A 25464-nucleotide genomic window follows, 5' to 3' on the forward strand; every position below is an offset into this window, starting at 1 on the left:
AGCGCCACGAGAACTCCCTGGTCCCCCCTCTTATTTTAGGCTCCCATCCCTTACTGGAGGCTGATCAAGACGCCTCTTCTCCCTTCCCAGCCTTGGCTGAAACCTGTCCTAACAAAATTCTGCCCTCTCTAGGCCATTCTCCCTCTGGCTGCCAGAGGATCTAAGATGCGAATCTGATCATGCTTCAAAACTTGTACTCACTCCCTGTGGCCTCAGAATCAAGCCCAAACTCCTTCATGTGTCCCCGAGATGGTTCGGTGCAGTCCCACCTTACCTCTCATGCCTGGCCACTTCCTACCACACGTTACTGAGCCAGCCACGTGCACATTGCTATCGTTCCCCGTGTGAGTCACGCCCTGGTGCTGGTCTGTTTGCAGGAATCAGCGTTCTCGCCCATACATCCTTCACGATCCAGCTGGGATGTCCCCCTTTTGAAGCCTCAGCCAGGCAAAGTCAGTATCTCATGGAACTTTGTTCGTACCTCAGTTACACTTTGCGTATTAGGTTGTTTGGAAAAGGTGCTCAGGTTAAATGAATTAATGAGTGCTTTCAGAATCGCCGCAGCAGCAGAGGACAGACAGACTTAGGAGAGCCCTGGATGTGACAGAGGGCCTTCCTAAGGGCAGGTCCTCGGCTAGATTGGAAACAGAAGGAACGGGTGCTGGCGGTCCTGAAGCCCTCGGGTGTCATCTTAAAGAGCCGGTCCCTCATCTTCTCGGACCCTCGGGTGCCCTGCAGAGGAATCTTGACACCACGGAGAGTTTGGGACATAGGTTTGCAAAGCATTCCCAGGCGGGAAGTGTGTGAGCTGTTTCGTACATTCTCAGAATCCTCAAGCCGACTCTGCTAAATTGTAATATGTTGACTATATAAATAGCATTAGATCAGTATTCATTCAGTTACAATAAAGAATGAAAGTTTCACCCTGGTTCCACCATGAAAGCCAGTGATAATAACGGTACTTATAATGTATTAGGAAGGTACTGCTCCAGGGACTGAGCTAAGCATTTTCCATGTATTATCTCACTTAAGCTTTCGAAAGACTTTCGTGGGAGGACCACAGGGAGCAAGCTAACAGTCCAGTGAGGTCTTCCTGCCTTGCAGGTGAGTGAACAGAGGTTGGAAAGCTTGCTCACTGTCACCGAGATGGTCCATGGCACAGCCAGCGCGAGGCCCAGCTCTGTCCGACTCTGGTGTTGGTGCTTTTCCCCCATATTCCTTCTGCTGTCCCGTGAGCCAGACTTTTCATGTTCTGTGCGTCCGGGCCTTGGCCACACACACTAATAGTTCTTACCTAACCAGAGTCCCGACACAGTGAGAATGGAAACCTAGATTGCTGTCCGGACTAAACTTCATATCAAAACACACCCTCGGTCCCTTACCTGGTCCTGTGGAGTCTACCCCCAGATACATGTCTGATCGGTAATCCACCTTCCTTCAGCTCCGCCCTTATCTTTTGTCTGGGCTTCAGCGGAGCTTCTTAACCAGTCTCCATGTCTTTACTCCTGCCCCCTTCTTACCTCTCCTCCCGGTAACCAGACTGATCTTTGAAAAAGGTAAATGATCTCCCCCCCCCCCCCCCCCACCCCACCAGTGCACTTGGACAAATCCCAGATCCTGAGCCAGGCCTCAGGCCCCTGGATCCCTCTCCCACCTCGTTTTGTGCCTCATGAAACTTACCACATTCGAACCATCCTGACTTTCCATCTCCTCCGAACTTCCCACCTCTGCCCCAGCTCAGGCCTCGTCGTCCCCTCCGCCCGGGAGGGACCTCTGGCTCCACACCATCCCTAGCCGGCCCCTCTTCAGAGGCCGTTCCTGCCCACCCTTCTCAAATTAGAACTCTTCTATTCACACAGATCACAGTGTATATATTGTATGATTATTTGACTCATATTTTTCACCCAATTTTATAATTCTGGGATGGAAGGATTGTGTCTCTTCGGCTGAGCACTTTATCCCTCATGCCCAGCACAGCATCAGACACCCAGTAGGTGATCAATATTTGCCGAAAGAATAAGTATTCTTCTATGTTATCATCTTCACAGATATCATCTAGTAGCTGCATAGCACCTGATAGTTCTCCATTTAATTAAGGGCTTTCATGAAACATTTGTTGCCTATGTCAAGAACTGACCTTGTAGGGTCAGAAGAAAAAATGTTTAAAGTCCCTGGATCAGCAGTATCAGAAATCTGAACACACTAATAATAACATCCATGTACACGGTAAGCCTAATCTTGCTGTTGAGAGAAAAATATATATAGATTACAGGTTTCAAAATCAATGGAGTGGGTTTTGGGCAGTACTGCTTTTAAAAATAGAACAGAAGGGGCAATGTTAAATGCTTTGCGGGTGAGAGCATAAGAATTGTTCTGTATAACTTTCATATATATAAAATTTTTGTTTCCATTTTATAAGATGGGTGTCTGTGGAGAATGTTGAAGCGGGCCTGGGTTGCGGTGTCAGATGTTTTTCTCACTGCGAGTTGCATGGAAAAGCATGGAGACAGGTGGCTGGCTTTGGAAGTCTTGCACCCATGTCAAGTCCCCGGTATCACCAGATGGGGTACCGGCTCAGAGCCCCGCACGCTCACCTTCCCGCCGTGGCCAATGGCGAGAGGGCGTGCAGGATTTGGCATACAGGAGACCCCCAGGGCTGCTTTCTTTTTCAATAAACTTTTTACTTCGGACCAATTTTCGATTTACAGAGAAGTGATAAAGATAACACCTAGAGCTCTTGCACACCCCTCACCGGGCTCCCCCCACCATCACAGGACGTGCCGCCCAGGGAACCCTCGCTAGCGCGTTGCTAGTCACTGAACTCCAGACTTTCTTCGGATCTCACCAGGTTTCCTTCTTTCTCTTCCAGGACCGAGTCCAGGATCTTGGATGCATTCAGTCATCACGTCTCCTGGGTCTCCTCCGGTCTGTGACGGTTTCTTGGTCTTTCCTTCTTTTTCATGACCTTGACGGAGGAGTCCTAGTTAGGTATTTTGTAGAATGTTCCTGAGGGTGGATTTGTCTGGTGTGTTTCTCATGATTCGACGGGGGTTATGGGTTTAGGGGAAAAAAAAACGTCACGCAGGTGAAGTGCACGTCTTGTCACACCCTGTCAGAGGGCACGAGATACCAACATGGCTCATCACTGGTGATGTCAAACTTGATCACTTGGTCGAGATAGGGTCTGCTGGGTTCCTCCCCTGTGAAGTTACCATTTTTCCCTGTCTGTACTCTGTTCTTTCGAGGCAAATCACTAAGACACTAAGACCTACTCTCAAGAGAGTGGGGGGTGGGGCGTGTCACACTCTACCTCCTGAGCGTGGAGTATCTACACATCTCATTTGGAAATCTTCTGTAGGGAAGATTTGCCTCTTCTCCACTTACTTAATAATTTATTTTTTTGAAGATTTTATTTATTTATTTGAAAGAGAGAGAGCACAGAAGGAGAGGGAGAGGGAGAAGCAGACTCCTCGCTGAGCAGGGAGCCTGACTTGGGGCTCGATCCCAGGACCCCGGAATCATGACCTGAGCTGAAGGCAGATGCTTACCCGACTGAGCCACCCAGGTGCCCCCTTAATAATTTATTTAAGTATGGGCTGATGTATATTTGTTTCTTATTTTGCATCATAATCCTAATCAGTGTCATTTCTCTTAATGCTCAAAGTGTTCCAGCTTTGGCCATTGGGAGCTCTTTCAGTGGCTCCTGGGTCCCCATCCTTGTGTTTTTTTCTAGCACTTTCCTTAGCCAAGGCAGCTGCGGGGGTGCGCGGTTCGCAGGGCATGCAGAGGAGGGGGCGCACGGGAAGCTGCTCCCTGTTTCCTCGCTTCCTCAGCTCTCTGCACCTGCAGCTCTCTGGTGAGCCCCCCACCGTTGACTGGTCTGCCCTGGTCAGAGTGCAAAACGTTCCTCGGCTGATTGTCCGTTCCCGGCGATCCGATTCTAGAAGGCTCTCCTACCCACACAGAATGGCAGGAATTCCAAGTGCCTGAGTTCGTGCCAGTCAAGGTCTGGCTTCCCAGAATTCTGGGGTATCTCTGCCCCACCCTCTCCCAACTCTGCATCTAGCCAAACATCCCCTTTGACCTTCCCGAGGCTGATGTTTCAGAGTTGGCTTTCGCTGCACCTGCTCTCGCTGGAGCACGTCCAGTAGGTGCCCTTGCTTCCTGGAGAAGAATGTAACCCCACCCTCTCTGTCAGGTTTCTCCTCCCCGAGGCTCCCGCCTCTGCCTGAGGCTGGACCCTGTGCTCTCCCCACCCCCGTCTTTGGTCTGGTGCCCCCCACTGGCCCCTTTGCTCGGCCTACAAGGATCCTCGAGTCTCCTGTCCCTGCGCCAGCCTCCGGCCAGCACGGCATCTCTCTCCCCTCCCCTCGGGCCTCTTGAAAGAGGACACTCGGCCCATCCTTTTCCTTGACAACTGGGCCACACAGAGCAAGTCGCTGGGAGATCTTTCACACAAAAGGGGTGACGACTGGTTTTGATGCAATGGGAGGCACGGATAGGGACGCTGAGTGGCCCCACTTTCAGGCAGACCCCATTGTGACGAAGGCTGCCCCAGGCTCTGGCTGGTCTGGGAAGGCTCCCGAGACGCAGCACCCTGTCTGGGCCTGGAGTTGGGGTTGAAGGAGAGGAGGGAAGCCACTCCCCACAGGTCCTCCAAAGTTGGTGCAAACGAGGGGCATCTGTTTCCAAATCTTGTCTGGTCCATGCTTTTCCTTTTTACCCTCACCCTGTAGGGAGGGCCTTTGTCCAGGGGGACGGCCACTTTACCCATGGAACGTCGAGCCTTCCGTGGGCTCACGCCTCCAGCACCGCCCTGCTTCCCACATTCAGTGATTCACGAGCTCCTCCTGTTTCCCCTCACTGCATCCTCCCAAGGTAAGTGGGTGTGCCCTTCCCATCAGTGGAACAAAAAGATATTCTTGTTCACGATTTGGGAGACGGCTGAGCCTGCTGCATCATGAGTCTGTGTTCTGATACCCCCACTCCAGGTGAGCTGGCCTCTGTCATTATTCCCCAACGCCGACTTCTGCCTTCGACACTGCTGAGGACAGCCCTCACCCCCACCCCCACCCCTGGTCTTTGGAACCCAGCTGGTGATAGTTATGTCTCCTCCAGGACCAAATACCAGTCCTGGCTCCGAACAGACTCACTTGTGCTTACAGACCCTGGCGAATTTTGTGTGTGTGTGTGGCCTGGCCTATGCTAATTCATTCATTCAACAGGTATTTATGGAGGACTTTCAGGCACAGCTTTAGGCACTGGAGACACAATGATGAACAAAAAGACATGGCTTCACAGAGTTTCCAAATGTGCCTGGGAGACAGATATTAAACTAGTAATTTCACAAATTTATACTGCAAATAATAAGTGCAATATGGGAGTACGGGAGTTCACAGTTTGTCTAGGGCATTAATAAAGGTTCCACAAGGAAGTGACAGTTTAACTGAGATATGAAGAATGAGTAGGAATTGACTAGGGGTGACACAGACAGGAGAGGAGAAAATCTTCCCAGAGGGAGAGAGTAGCATGTGCAAAGGTCCTGGGGCTGAAAGGGGGATGGTCAGTTGGCTAAGGGCAGGAAGAGGAGAAGGAGAAAGAAAAAGCTGGAGAGGGCAGTGGAGGCGCCATGGGGTAGGGGCTTGAGGCATGTTTAGTATCTTGGTCTTTATCCTAAGGACAGTGAGAAGGAAGCCACTGAAGGATTTTAAGAAGAGTGACATGATCAGATTTGTAATTGAGAAAATTACTGACCACAGTGTGAAGTACAGGGGATGGGTGCCCCCTGAGGAGACCTTGGTGGTTAGCAGGTAAACTTGTGGTCCCAGAAGAGATGAGGGTAGGTTTGAGATGGTGGCCCTACTTCATATGCTTGTTCCTTTACTTTTTTTTTTTTTTTAAACTGTCCTGAAATGGCAGGTTTATGTGGGCAGTGTGTTCTCAGCAGAAGATGATCTGGTGGGAGGCCCTCAGGGGCAGAAGGTTAGCTTAGTCTTAGTGCCAGCCTTTGGTAGGGAATCAGAACATGATGTGTGGACAGGGGATTCAGGGACTGCTCTTCTTTAAGTTCCTCTTTTTGCCATCTCAATTTCCCTTGCTCTAAGAATAAAAGCAAGCTTAATTAAGCCTCCTTAAAAGCTATTACGCTAATTGGGAGCCCAGCCCCATCTTTACCCGGGGAAGAGCCCAGAACACCTGCTGCAGGTGCAGGATCCTTCCTGCCACATTGGCTTCCCGGAATTTCATGGCGGCGGCTACCCTGAGCCACCAAGCCCGGCAATGGACAAGAAATGAAGGTGGGCTTCAAGGAGGGGCATGACCATGCCCATCTCAGATTCTGGAGACCTGAGCTCCGGTCTGAAAATGTGACCTTGGGCAACTCGCTTCCCCCGCGGGGGCCTCAGTTCCCTCCTCCGCAATCGTGGGGTGGCCCCAAAGTCCCTCCAGCTGCGAGCGCGGCTCTCGGTCCAGCAGGCGGGCAGCTCGCCCGGAGGCACTGCGCCAAGCCCCCCGGCGGTCTGGGGGGGGGGGTGCGCACCCACGCCGCCCGCCGCGGGAAGGGGGGCCGCGCGGAAGGCCGGCGGCGAGCGCGCGGCAGCGCCGGGGAACGGCCCCCGCGCGGCCGCGCCCCCAGCCCTCGGCCGGGCGCCGCGGCCGGGGGCCCCGCGGTTACGTAAGGAGCCGGCGCGGGGGGCGGGGCGGGGCGGGGCCGGAGCGCGGCAGCCCCGCCCCGTCGGCCCCGCCCCCGCCCGCCCGCGCCCGGCGGCGGCAGCGCCAACAGCAGCGGCAGCCGCGCAGCCCCGCGGTATGGAGCGGCGCCGGGGCTGAGCCGGGCGCGCACGGGCCGCCGCATGTGCCGCGCGGGGAGCGAGCGCCAGAGGGCCCGTCGGAGCGGCCGCCGGAGCAGCGCCGGAGATGGGGTGAGTGAGCCGGCGCCCCTGGCTCGGAGCCCCCGGGGGGCCGGCGCCCTCTGCCCCTCGCTCCGTCTGCCCGCACCGGGGGCCGGGGGCCGGGGGCGAGCGCGCGGCCGGCGTCTGCCAGCCCGGGGGCCGCCGAGCCCGCGCCCTCCGCCCCGTCCCCCGCAGGGCCCCCCGGCCTGGGCGCGGACTTTCGGCCCCGCGCTCGTGGCCCTGCGCCTCCGACCGGGCCGGGCGCGATCACTCCCGGGCCTGTGTGTGTGAGTGTGAGCAGCAGTTTGTCGTCCCCCCCGACTGGGTTTATCACGAGCAGAATGGAAATAGAAGTTTTCCTGTGAAGGGAACAGACGAAATAATCGTGACCCCCCCCCCCCCCCCCCGCCCCGAGGTGGGAAGAGTGGACTTTGACTGCTTTGAGAGGATGAGGGGGATGAAGTCTGGAAGGAGCCGGGGTGAGGCTCCAGTCTCCGATACAACCGAGTGAGATGCTCGGGGGAAAAGTTGAAATACTCTGTCCGAGTGACGAATGCTTGTGAGTGTATAAAGTGATTTAAAAAGCAGGGTTGATTTCTCCTTGGCGTGTCTGTGAGCAGTAGGCGCTGTGAGTCAGGGAGCCGCTGTGCTAACGCGATTAACTCCTTACATCTGCTCACCCGGCGGGAGCACATGGTGAGCTGCGTCCTCCTTATTCCGGGAGCAGTTATTACGCCCATTTTACAGATGAGGAAACTGATGCCTTAAGTGGTTCGGTGACTGTCCCCAGGTTGGGCAGCTGATGAGTGTTTGTAGAAGGACATTTCGTGCATCCGCAGAGGGGAAGCCACAGCCTGGCAGCGACCACGGGGCTGTGGGGGTGTGGGGGTGTGGGTCAGCGAACCAGAGTTCCTGAATCTCTGTGTCCCCTGCTGTTGCGCTTAGCGCCCTTCAAACAGTCCTTCTTATGACCCTGAGACTTCTGCTGGCTGGGTTTAGAGGTGGTGCTTTTCTGTATGGGGTTGGGGGGGAGTGGAAAGGGGCGAGACTGTCCTGGTGGCCTGATCAGCTCCCACTGGTCAGTGGCTCTATGGCACCTCACTCCAGGTAAGTTTCTGGAGTCCTCTTACCCAGTGAACGTTATCAGTGGGGTCTGCAAGGTGTTGGGAGGGACCAGAGGCAGGAGGAGAGGAATTTCAATGAAGGGAAGTGGGAGGGCTCCAGAACTCCATGAACAGGACAGAGGGGAGAGAAAGGGGCCAAGAGATTTGCTCAAGACATCGGTGCCAATCCAGATTTCACACATGGAGAAACTGGGGGTGGTTATGCCAGAGGGGCACTGCTGGGGAAGCAGGTTTTCTGTAACATTTCCAGTGATCTCTTGGTAGACTATGAAAGGGCTGCTCTTTGTGCAGCGGGAACCTTTGAGGTTCTCAGATTTCATACTTAAAAAAAAAAAAGATGTACAGTGGGGAAAAGGAGTTGGCAAATGTAGGTCTCAAGATGGAAGATAAAAGGGATCTGGTAATTTTAACTCTCTCTGTCCCTCCCCCCCCTCAGGCAGCACGCACAAAACCAACTCAACACACTTGCGTGATCAGAAACAAATATTGAAACTCTGGTTGAGATCAAATAGTTCTGTGGAAATGAAAATGTTTACTCATGAAAGCTTAAAGAAAATGTCAGGAGGTAATTTTTGTTTGTGGAGCAACAGGGAGGAGGTATCTTGGGGATCGTGTTGAAGTGGAACATGACTTTCCTGGACTTTGAACATCATTCAGTACATGTCTTAACTCACTTCTTGCAGGTGAGGGCTGGTTTGTAACTCCTGCCGACTTCCGTCAGTTTCGATCTGTCCACTTCTTCTGTAATGTGTGTGGGCCTACAAACCATGGCTGTAAATTGAGATGGAGCTAAGGCTGGATAAGCAGTTCAGACAGAGGAGGGTGGAGGGAGCCATTTTCACCGAAAATAGAACCAATGTCATCCTTTCCGAGAGTTGAGTAGGATGGGGTGGGGGGGGTGGGAACAAAAGGGCGGTCAGTAGAGAACCTCCCTGTGGTCCTGTGGCCCTGCTACGGCTCGACTTTGCAGATGTGGCCAAGAATTATGGGAAAAACAAATCTGAGTTTACTTCTTCCTCACTTAAGATGCTTTTCCTCTTTCAGACATTTACTGTTTCCGCTTCTCTTCTGTGAAGTGTTTTGCATTTAAGCGTGTGGTTTCCCCAGTAAGTTTGTGTTTTCTCTGTCCGAGGCCTCTGTTTCCTACCTTCTGTCCTCAGCCCTGTCTCCTTTCCCCGCACACACCTTCACTGACGAGTGAAGCCGGAGCTGCAGACCGAGGAAAGCCTCATGTCCCTGCCGCCTGCAGTCCCGCGGGCGGCTGCCCTGGTGGCTTTCTTGCCACCTGTCTCAGCGGCTGGCCAGGCCCTCCTCTGGTCCCCCACCCAGGACTGTCCATCCCGTCCCCTCTCGCCTCGTCAGGCCACCTCCCTCCAGGGTCTATCTCATCCGTATACACGCGGGCTTTGGTTCAGTGCTGGCCAGTAGACCTTTCCACACTGATGGGAATGTGCTGTGTCTGCGTGGCCCAGGACAGCTGCCCCCAGCTGCATGTGTCTAGTGTGACCGAGGACCTGAATTTTTAATTTAATTGAAATTGAAATAGCCATATGTGGGTAGTGGCTGCCATATTGGAGAGCGTAGCTTTCGCTTCTGTCATCTCTCTCTTGCTTCTTTGCTCCCCTTCACCTGAAAACATCTCAGAAAATATGTCCCAAACCCACTCTCTCCATTGGCTTTCTTCTCCTACCATTCCTTACCCTCCACGCTCTGCAGACCCACCCCAACTGCGGGGTCCCTGGTAACCAGAGTGCTGCCAGGTCTCTGTCCTTGTGTTAGCCCCTTGGCCGTGTTCCTCACCAGTGGCCACGCCCTCCTCCCTGGAACAACTCCCTCACCCCCCATGCTCCCACCGCCCTCCAGCTTCTGGCCACCACACTCCCCTGGTTTTCCGCTCCCCTTCCTGATGGTTCCTCTTCAGTCTCCCCACTCTTGCTCCTCTGACCTCTGGATGATGGGGCTACGTAGGGACTGGACCGGCTTCCTTTGTGCCCTCAACACTCTCTTCCTATAGTGTTATCCACCCCCCGACCCCACCCCTACTGGTGACTCCCATGTTTTTATTTCCAACACAGCCCTTCTGGGGGCTTCCAACTCTAGTCCCTGAATGGAGCTCTTGATACCCCTTCCAGCTCTCTCCTTCCCTTCGTCTTCGCCATCCCAGTCCGTGGCCCCACCGTCCACCCACTTGCCAAGAGTGGTCCTTGCTTCTCCTCTCCCTTGCCCTCCACATCCACGCTATCAGTGGGTCTCATGGTTCCACCTCTAGAATATTATCTGGTGTCCACCTGTCCTCACGATCATAGCTCCCACTCTGGTCCTGGCCACTGCTGCCTCCTTCGTGGACCAACGTCCTAACAGGTCCCCCAGCTTCCACCCTGGGTATCTCCAGTCCGTTCTCCACACAGGAGCCCAGGTGACTGGCTTTTAAAATCGCAGATCAGATCACGTCACCGTCTTCCTTGAACACCCTTCAGCCACAGGGGGCTGGCCTGCGCCTCATCCCCAGCTTCCCTGTCACTCTGGCCGTCCCTCACTGCCTTCTGCTAATGCGAGCCTCATTTCTGTTCTTGCTCTGCCTGGGGATCTTTGAACTTGCTCTTCCCTCTGCTTGGGGTGCTCTCGCAGGTACTCTGCAAATACCTTCCTCCTTCTCATGCTTCCAATTCCGACATCAGGGTCACCTGCAGAGTCTTTCCTGAGCACCGCCATCGCTTGCTAACGTAGCCACGCCTTTTTGTCTGCACGTGCTCACCATGGCGCACCGGCAGTCATTTGGGCTTTGTTTCCTATTTATAATCTGTCTTCGCCGGTAACATCCCCCAAGGATAGAGCCTTAGCTTTTTCACCAGCGTCTCTCAACACCTATCACAGTGACCGGCACCTAGTAGGCCCCCGGGATTTTTTGATTGAGTCAATGCTTGACTGTGGTGGGTGGCCTTGCTTGGATGCTGACCTAGAAGTTGTGATAATTTTTGGATTACCTTTTATATAGCTTGCTTAATTGAGGGATGCAAGGGCCAAGAGAGAAAGAAGTCACATTTGGATGCAATTTTCTTTTAATGCTAAAGCAAGCCATTTAGCTTTTATTATGACTTGGGTTAATTTTCGGGCTGTCAGCTGTCATCCGAGCATTGGGGTTATAAATTATCTTTTTCCCCGCCCGCAAAAGGTAACAGAGAAGCCGGCTTGCCTGCTGTTGTGACTTTTAGCCGATTTTGCCAGTGTTTACAAACAAGATCTGCTGTGGTTCTGTTTGGCTTCAGTTTACACTCATTTATTTTGTGCAGCCAAAGATTACGTTGCAGTGTGCGGCGGGCACGATCGTGGTTATCTGACACCTTGGGCCTTCTTTCGGTAATCTATACTGGATAGCTTTCTGGTGCTGTTCATTCCTTCCCCTCGAATTTTCCATTCCTCCTGCAAGGTATGGGCTTTGCTCTGGGGTTCGTATTGACTAAAACAGATGTTGTCTCTCAGGTACATTGAGGGAACTTGTCTTTCTTGGTCCTGTCCTGGGTTTTTGAAACTTCACTTCCTAAGGTTCGTTCTGTCTGTTCATCTGTAAGGCATTTGGAGGGTCTGTTGGGGGTGCGGGATGAGCAGACCTACTAGGTCATTCCTGCCCTTATGGAGTTGGTATTTTCAAAGTGGAGATAAGCCACATAGAGAAGTACCAGCTTTGTGTGTGAGTTCAAACAAAATCTTGTCATCCAAAGGGGGTCAGAGGCAGTGCCAGCCTATTTGGGGCACGTAGGACAGATGCCCCAGTATGCTGTAGGGAGCGCCAGGAGGGTGTTAGCATTAAGGATCACCCTCATTATGTAGGCAGCCCTTAGTGTTCACCTTCTGCGCCGGAGTTGGAAAAAAACAGTGTTTGGAATGTGGGGAGGGGCACTAATAGGTATGTATGGCATGAATGAATGAATGAATGAATGAATAGAAATGAGTGAATACTCTTTGGGTTGACTTTTACTTTGGGGAGATGCCATCATTCTTGTTGGAAACAGCCCTGAAACCCCTTACCCTTGAGGGTTTGACGATCGAGTCAAGGGCACATTGACTGCTCCCGCACAGTCCCTTGAAGGAGGACTCAGAGCTGAGCAGGTGGTTTGTTTTTGTCAGGCGGACGTTGTGATTTGTGTAAATCATTAACTTTCTTTTCTGTAGTGGCTCCTGGGGATCTTAGAGTTAAATGTGTGCTCACGCGTAGCAAATTTTCAGACCTCATCCATCACCTTTATTCCTTGCTCCATCTTACGTGCCTGCTGCCCTTGTTTGCCTTCACTCTTGCTCATCTACCATTTCTTTTTTTTTCTTTTTAACAAAATGAAAATAGCTTTGCTTTTTTCTAATTATGAAAATGCTACATGTTCATACTAAAACATAACAGCATAAAGAAGAAGTGAAAATTACTTGTCATCCCACGTCTCAGGGATGACCTCCGTCAGCAATCAGATGTCTGTCTTTGCAGACTTCTTCCCGTGTATCTGCGTCTGTGTGTCTAGATGTAGGTCTACCTGGAACAAATGTATTTTTAACAAAATGGAATCATATCCTACATCTGTTTTGTAACATAAGTTTTGCGACTTAAAATACCTTGAGTGGACATCTTTCCATGCCAGTAACTCTAAATATACGTCAGCCTTTAAATCCACACCTACTTCTAAGTTGTCGTTTTGCTACATTTTATACATCTTTGTAAACTTGTTTGAATGCCCTCTAGAACAAGGCAGGGTTTTTTGGAAAAAAAAAAAAAAAAAAAAAAAGACATTTTGACAATTCCTTAAAGCAATCGGTTGCTCTAAATGAATTACCAGGGGAAAGAAACGGTAGAGAAAGCAGCATCACAATTAACATTGGGTAATTTGCGGCGACTGTGTAATTTTGGGTGAGTCACTGCTCCTTAGTGAATCTTGGTAAGAACATCAAGGATTCATCGTTGTTGCTAAGGGTGGTTGGTGGACTGGGACCCAGCTGCTCAAATTGTTTCTGCTTGTTTGGAAATATCAGGGCAGAGTGATTCTTCTTTCAGACCTGGACGAGAAGGTTCTCTGCAAGCAGAAAGAACCCGTGCCCACCCCTGAGCGCCTCTTCTGCTTCCAAGCCCTTTGACTGCTGGGTACCACAGCCCCTCCTTCGGAGAATTCCCTTGGCAGTGGGGTTGGCAGGGACATACATATGGGAAGGACATTATATTCCCTGCTTTCGTTGTCAGGCAATTAAAACACACACACACACACACACACACACACACACACACACACACACACACACACACAGACAAAACCTGGATAAATCCTGTGATGTGTCAGCTCAGCCAGCAGAGGCATCTAAAACCTTTGGAAAAAGACTTCTTCCCTTTGGTCCATGGAGTGGGGACAGGAAGCACTGGAAAAGAAAAACTTTACTCCACCTTTCTGGAGTGAACACGAACCTCCTATGACATTGTATGTCAATTAGGCTTCGATAATTTTTTTAACAATATTAAAAACAAACAAACAAACAAACGTGAACAGCAGTCCAAAAACAGATTTACAATAGAGAAAAAGCATTTTTCAGAATATTAGAAATCTCAGGCGCCAAGTCCTGCTCTTCTAGATCTTGAGAGTTAGACTTTGTTTCCCCAGTGTGTCTGCATTTCTAGATATGGTGCAGCGTTTCTGGGTTTGGAGGTGAGCACCGGCATCCTGGGCCCGTTTCTGAGCGGGGTGCGCTCGCTCGCGTGGGAAGTGGCAGGTTGGGAGCCTCCGCTAAACCGCCACGAAGTTTCCAGCAGTTCTGCCGCCGGGCGCTGTTCGTCATATGGTATCGTTCGGGGAGAATTTATTTAAATTATATTTCAAATTAGCTTGTTAGAATAAAAATATGCTTATGGGGAACACATTTAGACATTTGTCAACGACTAGAGAGATTTAAGGGAAAAAAACCCATTTTTATTCACAAGCCCGGTTGATAGTCCTGTCATTGTTGCTCTGGGGACTTGGGGACCGTGGCCAGCCAAGGTGGTTAGCCTGAGAGGTGTGCATTAAGAAACTCTCGGTACACAGGCGTCTCCCAGCTGAGGGAGGGGCTCTGGCAGGCCCCTTTCTTTTTGCCTTGCCCTGGGGAGGTCACAAGTTAGGACGGCTGAGGTTCTTTGTCCCCTGGCTCTAGGGGGTACTCTCGTCTGTGGATTATTGGGTCGGGGGTATCCACAGGGACCCAATTAGTGAGGAATATCACAGACCCTGCTGTCTGGGCACTGGACTCCTTCTGGGATCTTTAATTGGGAAAGCTTTTAATGCAGTTGTTCGAGTACATGGAGGGAAGGAGAATTGCTTTGACTTCTGCTGCCCTGGGGAAGGAGGGGACTGGGAAGGTCCTCATGGGGAAGAGGAATGGAGCCTGTTCTGGGAGCCTCCAAAGGGCTGGAAGAGGAGCTCCCATAGAGCTGGCTTCGAGGCTGATCTCAGCTTCTGCAGTTTGAGGAAGAACTCTCTGACGCCTCCGAGTGACTGAAGAGAGAACTGGCCGTCTCACCCAGTGGCTCCTGTCCTGGTCACGGAGGGCCACTGGTCAGGGGGGCCAGGAGGATGGTTAAGTAAAGTACAAACCCAGCCCCGCGGCTGTGTGTGCTTGAACCAGTCATTTTCTCTCTCTGACATCACTTTCTTCATCTGTTAAACGCACGAGGTGACTGAGCAAGGAGAGGTGTGTATAAAGCATTTAGCACAGTGCCCCGCACATAAGTACTCAATACATGGTGGCCAGGTTTATCATCCTTGTCATTGTTATCGCCATCGTTTCTGCGTTGGGTGGGGTTTGGCCGGTGAGCCCTGAGGGACCTTTTGGAATATGTGGTCAGGGATGTCCCTTCCCTCATCTTGGATCCTCTTGGGCATCCCCCCACCCCCACCTCAGTCCTTAGCTGCTTGCTCCCAGTCCCGAGCAGTGCCAGAGTCGGCTGCCTGTCATCGGGCGGCCCTGACAACATGAAGTTTGCCCTCTGCAGCCTTGCTCATAGCACGAAGCCTCTCCGGTGGTCTGGGTGCAGGGCGGTCACTGGTCGGTAGATGGGGAAGGTCAGGAGAGCCCGCCCACGTCTGCCGACCAGTGATTTTCATGGGGAGGCGTAAGTATGGATGACAAGATGAGGGGTTTCTCCCCGTTCTGGGCATCAGACTAAGGATTTATGTTGCTGGTCAGAGAACCCTTCATTTGATTATTCATATATTTATTCACTCATTCAAGAAATTCAAGAGACCGGGGCGCCTGGGTGGCTCAGTCGTTAAGCATCTGCCTTCAGCTCAGGTCATGATCCCGGGGTCCTGGGATTGAGCCCCGCATCAGGCTCCCTGCTCAGCAGGGAGTTTGCTTCTCCCTCTCCCACTCCCCCTGCTTGTGTTCCCTCTCTCGCTGTCTCTCTCACTCTTTCTGTCAAATAAATAAATAAAATATTAAAAAAAGAAATTCAAGAGACCATCTGTGTCTGTGGCCCCCTGAGGCTTACAGTCCAGTGGGGAAGGTGGACTCCAAACAGACATTATCTCATGGATCAGCCCCGGGGACTGTGGGGCCAGGGGCTGTGTGGACTGTGTACCAGTAGGTTTCAGGGCCTTGCATTTCATGGCCCTCACCCGCTCCTAGGGGTCCGAACTCCTTTCTCATCACCCCTCATCTCTTCCTCAGCTCCTGTACCTTTCTTGAGCCTCTGACCAGTGACCACCACCTGGCCGTTGAGCGCCATCTCTGGGCCAGGCACCAGGAGGACAGAGGCTGTAGAACAGGGTCCCTCCCTCCTGAGGGAGAAGGATGGTGAGCAGGTCATGAGGGCAGTGGGACAGACCCTGTTGTTGAAATAGGAACAAGGCTAAAGTGCTTTCTTCTGTAAGAGGTGTGAGAAGGCTTCTTGAAGGAGGTGACCTTCAAACCGGGTCTTGAAGGATGCGTAGGAGTTTCCCAGGCAGATGAGGAGTTTGGGCGGGGTGGGAGGGAGACATTTAGACACAGAGCCCAGGCCCACGGGAAGTGAAGCATGGAGCTTGAGCACAGAGACCCCGGACTTGGTCCTGGCTTCCCGTCCACCTGGCTGCGCGACCTGGAGCAAAACACTGACCTCCTCTGAACTTCAATGTCCTCATCTGTGAAATGGGAACAATAATAGTGCTGATGTCATAGGGTTGTTGTGAGGAGTCGAGGAAACGCACGTTTTTTTTTTAGAGATTTTATTTATTTTTTGACAGACAGCAAGAGAGGGAACACAAGCAGGGGGAGTGGGAGAGGGAGAAGCAGGCTTCCCACGGAGCAGGGAGCCCGATGCAGGGCTCGATCCCAGGACTCTGGGATCATGACCTGAGCCGAAGGCAGATGCGTAATGACTGAGCCACCCAGGCGCCCCAAGGAAACGCACATTTTGATGTGCCTCAGCTGTGAGTAGTGGGCAGGGAGGTGAGGGAGGTGCACGGCCGGCTCAGGAGCACAGAAGGTCGGGAAGATATGGGCCTCTGCACCGCGGTGCTGGGACTGAGTCCTGTGGGTGCAGGGAGCCCCCCCGAGGTGAGGCTGCAGGGTGGGGAGCAGGCGGTGCTGGGACCGACGAGTGAGGCCTGGCTGGGGCAGCGGCAGGCGGTGAGCTCGGGGAGCAGGAAAAGACAGGGTGGGAGGCGGACGCGTGCTGTCTACCCGGGAGTTTGGACTTCAGTCTGCAGGCCGGGAGAGAACATTTTTGGGCTTGAAGACGAGAGTAATACTGGGAGCAAGAAAGTTCTTCCAGAGGCAGTTGTGGGGGGAGGGCAGCGTGGAGAGTTAGCAGACCGTGCCGGGGGCAGAGGGGAGACAGAAGACACGCACAGGTGTATATGGTGTAAACCTCGCCCTGTTCAGTGAGGGAGCCGAGGCAGCCTCCGGGAATACTGGAACTACAAGAAAACAGACGATACATGTCCAGCCCCCACTGGAGCCTCCTACCCCGCTGGGAGGGCTGGCGAGTCTGTCCTATAATGTCACTAAATTCGGACACAGATGAAGCCATCACTTCACGAGACATTAGCAGATGGGGGTTACTGTGTCTGTTCAGCATCTCACTTAACTCTCACAGCCCCCACTTTTGTGGTTGGGGAAACTGGCCTGGAGAGACTCGGTGATCTGCGCAGGTTCCCACAGGAAGGGGCAGAGTTTGGGAAGCCAGCCTGAGTCTGGGAGCAAAACCCATGTTCTTCAGATGCACTTCCCGGGCCACATCCCCCGTGCAAGACACGTGGCCAGTGGATCCGCAGCTCTTGCTCGCTGGGATGAGGGACAGGAAGAGGCCGGGTTGCCAGCCCTGTCAGATGTTTCTCGACTGTGTGGCTGGTGCTGTTGGCTGAGGCTGGGATCGTAAGGGGAGGTGCAGTTTTTTGGGGGGCGCAGTTAGGAGAGCTTAGTTTTGGGTGGATCTGATGAATTTCCTTCTGTGGTGGATCTTCCATGGGGTGGCCTCTGTAAGTGGAGATTCAGCTCTGGCACTCCGCAGTCAGAATAGAGCCAGAGGTATGGATCTGGGAGCCATCACCTCTGGATTCGGTCTCCCAAGGAGAGGACAGGTCAGGAAGATGACAGTGCAGCTCTGGGTAGGGGTGACAGTTGAGGGGTTGAGAAGAAGCCAGTGGATGAGACAGAGGCCAGAAGAGTCTGAGAAAAGCAGAGGTGAGAGACGTCATGGGAGCCAGAGGAGAGGAGGCAGAGTGGGTGGCTGCTCTTGGGGCCAAGGCCTCAGAAAGCTTGGAGAAAGGTGGGGACCCAAGGTGCACCCCAAATACCGCAGTGTGGGGCGGATGTTAGGGCATGGATGGATTTTAAGGGGAGCTCTAGCCCAGTGTAAAGCTCCAACCCATTTAAGGCCTGTCAGGGAGTGGGTATGTGGTGAGGAGTAGACAGTCTCGCTAAAGATGAAGGTGAGCTGGCGGGTGAGTCAGGGTGGAAGGAGGGTTGACCTTGTCTCATAAATTGAGCATGTTGGGAGCTGAGGGCAAAGAAAAGAAGGAGACTGACGATACTAGAGGAAGTGAGAGGCCAGAGCCTCCGGGGAGGAATGGGCCTCCAGGGTGCCCAGAGGGTCGTCTTCCGAGGCCAGGCAAGGTGCCAGAATGGAGGTGTTCTGAGGCTGTGGGGGAAGGGGAATGAGGAGCTGGCTGGGCTGGCTCTTCCTTCTCAGCGTGAGCTAAAGAACTGATCTGAGGACCGGGGGTAGGTCAGGAAGAAATGAATGGTTTGGTGCATCTGGTGGTGGAGGTTGGGGCAGGGAGTTACTCACTGGCGAGTAACCTCGAGGGCCCAGGTGGAGGTCCAAGAGCAGGAGTTTGTGGAGGTGCCAGTCGCCAGAGCTAGAAAGCTCAGCAGCACGCCAAGGGACCTGGGAGCGGGAGCAGAGGCAAGTGGTCCCAGACCCCGACGGTGGGCATACAGAGATGGGGTGGGCTGGACCCCGAGTGCTGTGCCATCTGCAGCTGGGGGATGCCGTGCGGGAGGAGGAGGGGAGCCTGCTCCATCCCCATCAGTCCCCGTTCTGCCCTCACTCCTCCGAGGGGCCAGTCATTGTTCTGTTTTAATAATTCTTCCAGACGCTTTCTCAAAAATGCATTAAAATTCTTGCCAGCATGACCTCTTTGAGTAATGAGATCTGTAAGTTTATTAACCTCTGTGAGAAGTGGGTTTCCTTGCTCCATGGGAGCAGATAATCTCTTGGAGGGATGAACGTTTCTGCGCTGACCTGAGGGCAGAGGCAGCGTGGCGACAGCCCGTCGGCGGCCCAGAGTCGAGCTGGCCAGAGAGACCAAGTCACAACAAAGCCCTCTCTCTAGATGAGCCTAATTCTTTAAGAAGGGGAGGGGAGGGGAGGGGATGGGGGACATTGAGTCATGTGCAGACAAGAATATCTAGACTGTGTGTTCCTTCACAGTGGCCTGGGAAGCTGCTAGGGTTGGCATGGGCGTTAGGATACTTGCTCCCCGACCGTGTTGAAACACATCCTCTGTCTTCCCAGTGTTGGTCTTCACATGTGCACACGTGTCGGACGGTAGACGGAAGCTACTTGCGAGGCATCCGGCTCAGTAGCAATGATCTGTGCCTTCAGCCTCATTCGTTTGGCATTTCAAGCATGCTGTAACCTAGCCTGACCGGCCTGTCTTCTGGGTACCCTGAGCATGTGGCCCATGCCCCTGTATGTTGCTGAGCACCTCAGACGTTTCATTCTAATGCAGGGCTGTGTCAACCTATCATCATCCGCCTCTCCCCGATCCTTGCCAACCAGACCAGCCAGCCCAATGGAAATGTCAGCGCCACGTGTGGAATTTTTCATGTTCTCATGTCCACATTAAAAAGGCAAAAAGAAACAGGTGAAATAAGTTTTAATGTGTTTGAAACTGGTATATCCGAAATACCATGGTTTCAACGTGTAATCAATAATGAGTAAGTCAGACATGGCCCCTCTTCCCACGGAATTTACATTTTAGTGAAGGAGACAGATTCCACTTGTCTCCCCCCTGCACCTGACTGTAAACGGAGTCACAAACGGAATGACCTGCAGGTTGGGCTCCGTGCCCTGAGGGAACAAAGCAAGGGCTGAGGCGGACTTCAGAGCGTGCGGCTCAGAGACCCGCTGCCTCGTGTGAAGAATGGGAACGGAACATTCCAGATGGAGGGAGGAGCAGCTGTACAGCCGAGAGTGGGAAGGAGCTGCTGGAGTGTTTGAGAAATTGAGATCAGTAGGATTGAAGGGTTTCACCAGGGATGTGACACACTCCTCCTTAAGTTTTAGGAAGATGGCCCCTGTGCTCTGTGGAGCTGGAGAGACAGGGGACAAGAACTGGAGCAGGGGCAAGGTGCCTGGGTCCGGGCGACCGTCCGAGGTGCTGTCCAAGCCTAAGAAGGTCGCGGAGGAGAGGGAGCGGAGTGGGCGGATTCCACGGGGCGGGAGATGGGTTCGCCAGGACTTCGCAGGGACTAGATGTGGGCTAAGGGGCGGGGGGGATTGGAGCACTGCTTTGGTCTCTGGCGTAAGCACCCAGTAGATGTGGGGAAGCCTGGGGGCGGAGCAGGTCAGGAGCGGGGCTGGGGCGTCAAGGTCAAGAATCCACATGTCAAGCTTGAGGCGGTGAGTGGAGTGGGGAGAAGGCAGTTAAGTATATGTGTGTGGGGCTCAGCAGAAGTCGGACTGGAGATAGGGCAAGGTCGTGATGGAGAGAACGGTGGGCAGAGGAGGAGAGGGCTGGGGGGCGTCCACGGCGGTACAGGACGAGGAGCCAGCCAAGAAGAGGGGGGCGGGGTGGCAGGGAGGAAGGAGGCGCTGGGCTGATGGCAGCGGCATGGCCGACGGAGAAGTGTCTCGGGAGGAGGGCTTGGGCAGCCGTGTCGCTCTGCTGAGGAGTGGCCTCCGACCAGGGGACAGTGGCACCGCTGGCGGCCCTCCCGTGAGCTGGGTCAGTGGTGAGGTGGGGCCACGGGCCACGTGGTTGACAGTGAGGGGAGGCTGGGAAGCAGAGAGGGAGCGGAGAGTAGGACAAGAACACGAGAAGCGGCTGGCGAAGGGAAGATGTGCTTAAGATAGGAAGACCCCAGCGCCCATGGATGCGGACGGGGATGCTGCTGAGAAAAGGTGGATGACGGAGGAGCCAAGACCCACAGGGGATGACAGAGGTGGGGTTCAGCACCAGGGGAAGGGCTGTCCCTTGGACGGGGGAGGGAGGCACCCTGTCGTGCGAGGGAGGCCCCAGTAGGGGCAGATACAGGCAGGTCTGGGTGTGGTGGAAGGTGCATGAGCTCTGGTCGTGGCTCCTGTTTTCTCCAAGAAGTATGGGGCAGGGTCACAAGCCGAGAGCCAGGGTGGAGGGCAGGGTGTGGGAAGTTTGAGCAGAAGAAGGTGTGGATTGTCTGGGAGTGGATGGCAAGCCTGCTAGGGAACCCCAAGCTTGTGGGCCACTGCAGAGTGACGGTTTGAGGTCAGAGAACGTGAATTTAGAGTGAAACTTGTCCACCCAGTTTTGTGATGTTGCCCAGTGGCTTGGGTGTGGGCCTGGGGGTGGGGGGGGAAGGATGGCAGGGTGCACCCGGCTGGAGTTTCGCCAGGCTGGGGAGGTCGGGTATTCACAAGAGATTGGCAGCAGTGATGGACCCATGGGCTGGGTAGGGGCCACGGAGGATGAGAGGGAAGCCAGGAGGTAGCTGGTGGAGAGCGAGTAGGTTAGTGGATTGGAGGTGTCTGTGAGGTAGGAAATACATCAGCAAGCGGGCTAGAAGGATGGGCCATGTGGGCAGGAAGCCAGGGACCCGAAAGTCACATTTTGAGGGGTGCTTTCCTGGAGACGAGGGGTCCCACGCATGGCTGTGGGAGAGCACCACTGAAGGGGTGCAGGGAAGAAGGCATTGCAGCAGAGGACAAGGAGCGGAGTCCAGGGCATTGGGGGGTATCCAGGTGCTTGGTGACCGTGACAGGAGGTAGGTAGAGAGCGAACCTGGGCCCAGAACTGAAGCCCCTGATTGGTGGCAGGAGATGACTTGGAGGCTGGTGAGCACGGGCGGAAGGCAGACGGCTGGGATGGCCTCGCTTCCGTGGGCGTGGTGAGAGCCACCTGCTGGGGCCACGAGGACACCATCGTCTGTCTCCCCTGGTGTTCTGCCTGCGTGCGAGGGGAGAGGAGCAGAGCTGTGTGCAGTCCTCAGGGACCAGCCTGGTTTCGGGAAGGCGTGAAGGTGAAGGGAACACCCTGGCTGGGCTGCTGGTGTCTGTGGATCCCAGGACAGGTGTCAGCGAGACCCTGGAGGAGTGGACAGCGCAGGGAAGAGCCTGGAGCCTGAGTGGAGCCTGAGACCAGGAAGGTGTGGTCTCTCGGCTCTCCCAAGAAGGGGTGGGAAGTGTTCATGTCTTGGGGTGTGGTGATGGGGCAGATCTTCCTGAGCGTGTGAGAGACTCGGGCCTCCTAGTTGAAGGTGAGCTCCGTGTGAGTCAGCCCTGGCGATGTGTCCGTCCCAAACGCCAACGGAAACGTCGAAGACCTTCGTCGAAGCATGTAATAGCTGTGACGAAGGAGATGATGGGTCTGCTTCCCTGTGCAGCTAGGACATTTGATTCTGGCCCAGAGTTCATCTAAATTTAGACGTGTGGAAGGCTGTCTGGAGGAGGGCAGCAGAGCTGGAGGGGTCTGGACACATTCTGTGAGGGTGGCCTTTTTTCTGGTCTTGTTTTTGTTTTTAGAATATTTAATCTCTACCTCCAATGTGCGGCTCGAACTCACAACCTGAGCTCAAGAGTCATAGGCTCCACTGACTGAGCCCATCAGGCACCTCCCCCCAACTCTGTGAGGGTGGTTTGAAGGAGGGTGTCTTAAAGAGTGGTTTCTCTTTGCAGTTCAGGGGTCTGTGAACACCGCTCCCCCAAACTGCATGGTGCATCCTATGCATGTGCTTTTCTGGGGAGATACCCATAGTTTTTTGTTTTTTGGTTTTAAAGATTATTTATTTATTTATTTATTTATTTGTCAGAGAGAGTGAGAGCATAAGCAGGGGAGTGGCAGGCAGAGAGAGAGGGAGACTTCCCGCTGAGCAGGGAGCCCGACGTGGGGCCCGATCCCAGGACCCCGGGATCATGACTGAGCCGAAGACAGACGCTTAACCCACTGAGCCACCCAGGCGTCTCAAGATACCCATAGTTTTTATCAGGTTTTCAAAGGGTCTCTGACCCAAATGAGATGAGAACCGCTGTTAAGACCTGGGGGTGCATTTAGCTGGAGAGGGAGAGCTGGGGTCAGGAGGTGTGGGTGGGGGAGGGGAGAGTGGGTTCCATGCAGGTGACCAGCTGTCATTTGGTGTTGGGGGGCTCGCTCTGTGTGGACTCAACTGCTGGTACCTGAGGGAGAAGGAGGCACAGGGAGCCTGGGTTTGGCTCTGGGCGTCTGAGGGAACCTGCGAGCACCTGTCACAGGTGGGGTGTGCACAGGGCAGGTGAGAGAACCGGGGGGCCTGTGATGCCGGCAGGAACTTTGTCCCGATGTTCTTGTTCTGAGGAGTAACCACCTTGGGGTGTTGCCGGGCTTTCTCGGTCCTCAGGGAGAGTGTCTCTGAGGCGAGGCCCCCCGCGGGTCCTCAGGGGCGAAGCTCTGGGCTACAGGGGCCCTGGGAAACCTGCCTGCCTTTCTGGAGACCCAGGACTAAATACCGACTAGGGGAGTGGGCCCTCCGCCCACTGGGGGCCTCAGCTGATTCCTCTGTGATGGCGGAAGTAGGTTCCTTATGTTATCGCCTTAGCTCCTCCCGACGTCTCATTCAGGGTGGTGAGCCCGCCTCATGGGCCCTCCGTCGCCCACTATGTGGTCTGTGGCCCTGGGTTCCCTTCCACCCTGTGGAGCCGGGTGAGGCTCCTGGGCCGGGGTTGAGCACAACTTTCTCTCTTAGGGGGGCCCCCGGATGCCCCCGCACCCAGTGCGTTCGAGGGATGGTTGGGCTTCTACCTCACTTTGGCACCAACAGAATCAGATCCGCTATATTTGAAGTGACTCCCATGAGACAAAAGTGATGATTAATCGAGTTTGGCTCTGTCAGAACTTCCTCTTTTTTTTTTTTTTTTTTTTTTAATGTTTTGTTTTCTCTCAATCTTTTTTCTAAAAGCAGGCACGCCTCACCAAGGTTGGAATATTCTGGAAGACTGGAATTGGAATCCCACAGTCTGATTGAAAGCCATATCACTTGCTTTAAGGGAGGGAGCTAAAAAAAGCCACTCCTTGGCTTCTCCCATGAATTTTAAATATTCTGAAAATGTTGCCCACAAAGGAAACAATGTCTCATTCCTTAAATAATTAAGTAGAGTAGACTGAGAGCGGGGTATCACCCAAGTCTGGTCACACTGTGGCCTCTGGAGGCCTCTTCCTCAAGGGGAGAGCTTGGGTGGGTGCCCGAGGAGGTTATCCTCAGGAAAATCGATGCGGCTTCAGACAAGCATTTGTGAAATTGGCGCAACCCTGGAAATGTCATGAAAGAGGAGGAAGGTGGAATGTGCTAGAATGCAGGCCTTCCTCCGGGAGGCCGCATCCATCAGTTGTTTGCATTAGCCCCGCGAACTCGGAGTTGGTCTTATTTGTCCCCTCACTGCCACGTGACTGCCCACGAGTGATGACAGTGGCCTCAGGCCAAGTCCGTATCCTCGCAACCACTATAGTATTGGCGCTGATTTCTGTATGTACTTGGTAGAAATTTCTGGAGAATGTGTGTAGGGGAGGGAAGGCTACTTTATCTTCTGGCAGGAAACCCTCCCGCCAGGAGCCCTGGTGGTATCTCAGACCAGGCCGATCGTTTCCCAGCCACCTGCCCGCCTGCCCATCCTGTGATTACACAGGATCCTCATCCCCGAGGCCGCAGCATGCAGGTGCTGGACAGACATGGGGTCATGCCAGACGGTCACTATGCTGTCTTCCTGTGTTTCCGTAGAAATGTGAGTTGAGTCAGGGGAAAGAGAACTACTGTGTATCGATTACTGATACGTATCATTTCATTGGAACTTTATGATTTACGGATGAGGAAACGGGCGTTCAGAGAGGGTGAGTTACTTGGGTAGGGTGACGCCTCCAGGGCACAGAGGGGCTGGCGGCCATCATCCGAGGTTCACACTCTGCAAGACTTCTACAATTCCATGAGAAAAACGACGTTTGTTTCAAAAGTACAACTTGTGATCTAAACTGTCGCTGAGAAAGACGTGCCTCAGGGAAGTTCTGTCAGTCCACCTTTAGAAGGGAGGGGTTCAAAGCAGGGATTTGCTCTGATGTGCGCACGGCTGTTCACACATCTCTCTGGGCGGTCCACAGATTTCTTCCGCCCAGAATCTCCCGAGCCGTTCTGTCGTCTTTCCTTCCTCATCCTTCTGTCTCTCTCTCTCAGGTTTCAGTAGAGGTTCTCAGGATGACTTAATTCTTCAGTCTCGTTGAACTGCACATTGCGATCACATCTACTGGGACATTATTCAGATCACGCAATAGAAATCTAAATCTCCGATAAGTAAACCTGTTAGTCTGGGTCTACATCTGATCAGTGATAGCAATATTAATCTTGACGGGAGCAGGGCTGTGAGCTCTCCAAAGCCCAGGTTGCTCACCCTCTTCTTGGCAATGACTCAGAATCCCTCATATTTTTCAGTGGTTCGCACTTTAGGGGGTTGCTTGCATTGTTTGCCTCGAAGATGCATGAGAGCTCTTTTTCTTTTTTCCCTCCCCTCCCCTCCCCTCCCCTCCCATCCCCTCCCCTTCTCTTCCCATCAAATGTTCTGGCTGCATTGTTGTAGCCGGGGCTCTCCTGCCTGTAACAGGACTTGCCCATTAGGAACCTAAGTGGAAAAGTGGGCAGGCACCTTAGTGATGTGGTTTTCAGGAGTGCTTTGCGAATCAAGCCGCATTTTATCTCCATAGAAGTTGAGGGTTTCAAGCCCTTTCATCCTAGGTAAGGGGTCAGAC

At 53.5% G+C, this 25464-nt stretch overlaps 1 protein-coding gene across 3 annotated transcripts in view; it reads left to right on the top strand.

Annotated features, from left to right (window-relative positions):
• Positions 1–2863: 2863 nt before the first annotated feature.
• HOMER2 (homer scaffold protein 2) overlaps positions 2864–25464 on the top strand; it is a 96668-nt gene continuing 74067 nt past the window's right edge. The window contains exons 1-3 of one of the 3 annotated variants that reach the window (XM_078078827.1): positions 2864–2988; positions 3734–3856; positions 4737–4878. In XM_078078827.1, the coding sequence (XP_077934953.1) occupies positions 3781–3856; positions 4737–4878 (218 nt within the window). In that variant the 5' untranslated portion in view covers positions 2864–2988; positions 3734–3780. Of the gene's footprint in view, positions 3857–4736; positions 4879–6760; positions 6921–25464 lie in introns of those variants that run through there. The other 2 variants (XM_078078826.1, XM_078078828.1) reach the window with 2 other exon arrangements.

Source organism: Halichoerus grypus, chromosome 8 (genome assembly GCF_964656455.1).
Source record: "Halichoerus grypus chromosome 8, mHalGry1.hap1.1, whole genome shotgun sequence".
NCBI lineage: Eukaryota > Metazoa > Chordata > Mammalia > Carnivora > Phocidae > Halichoerus > Halichoerus grypus.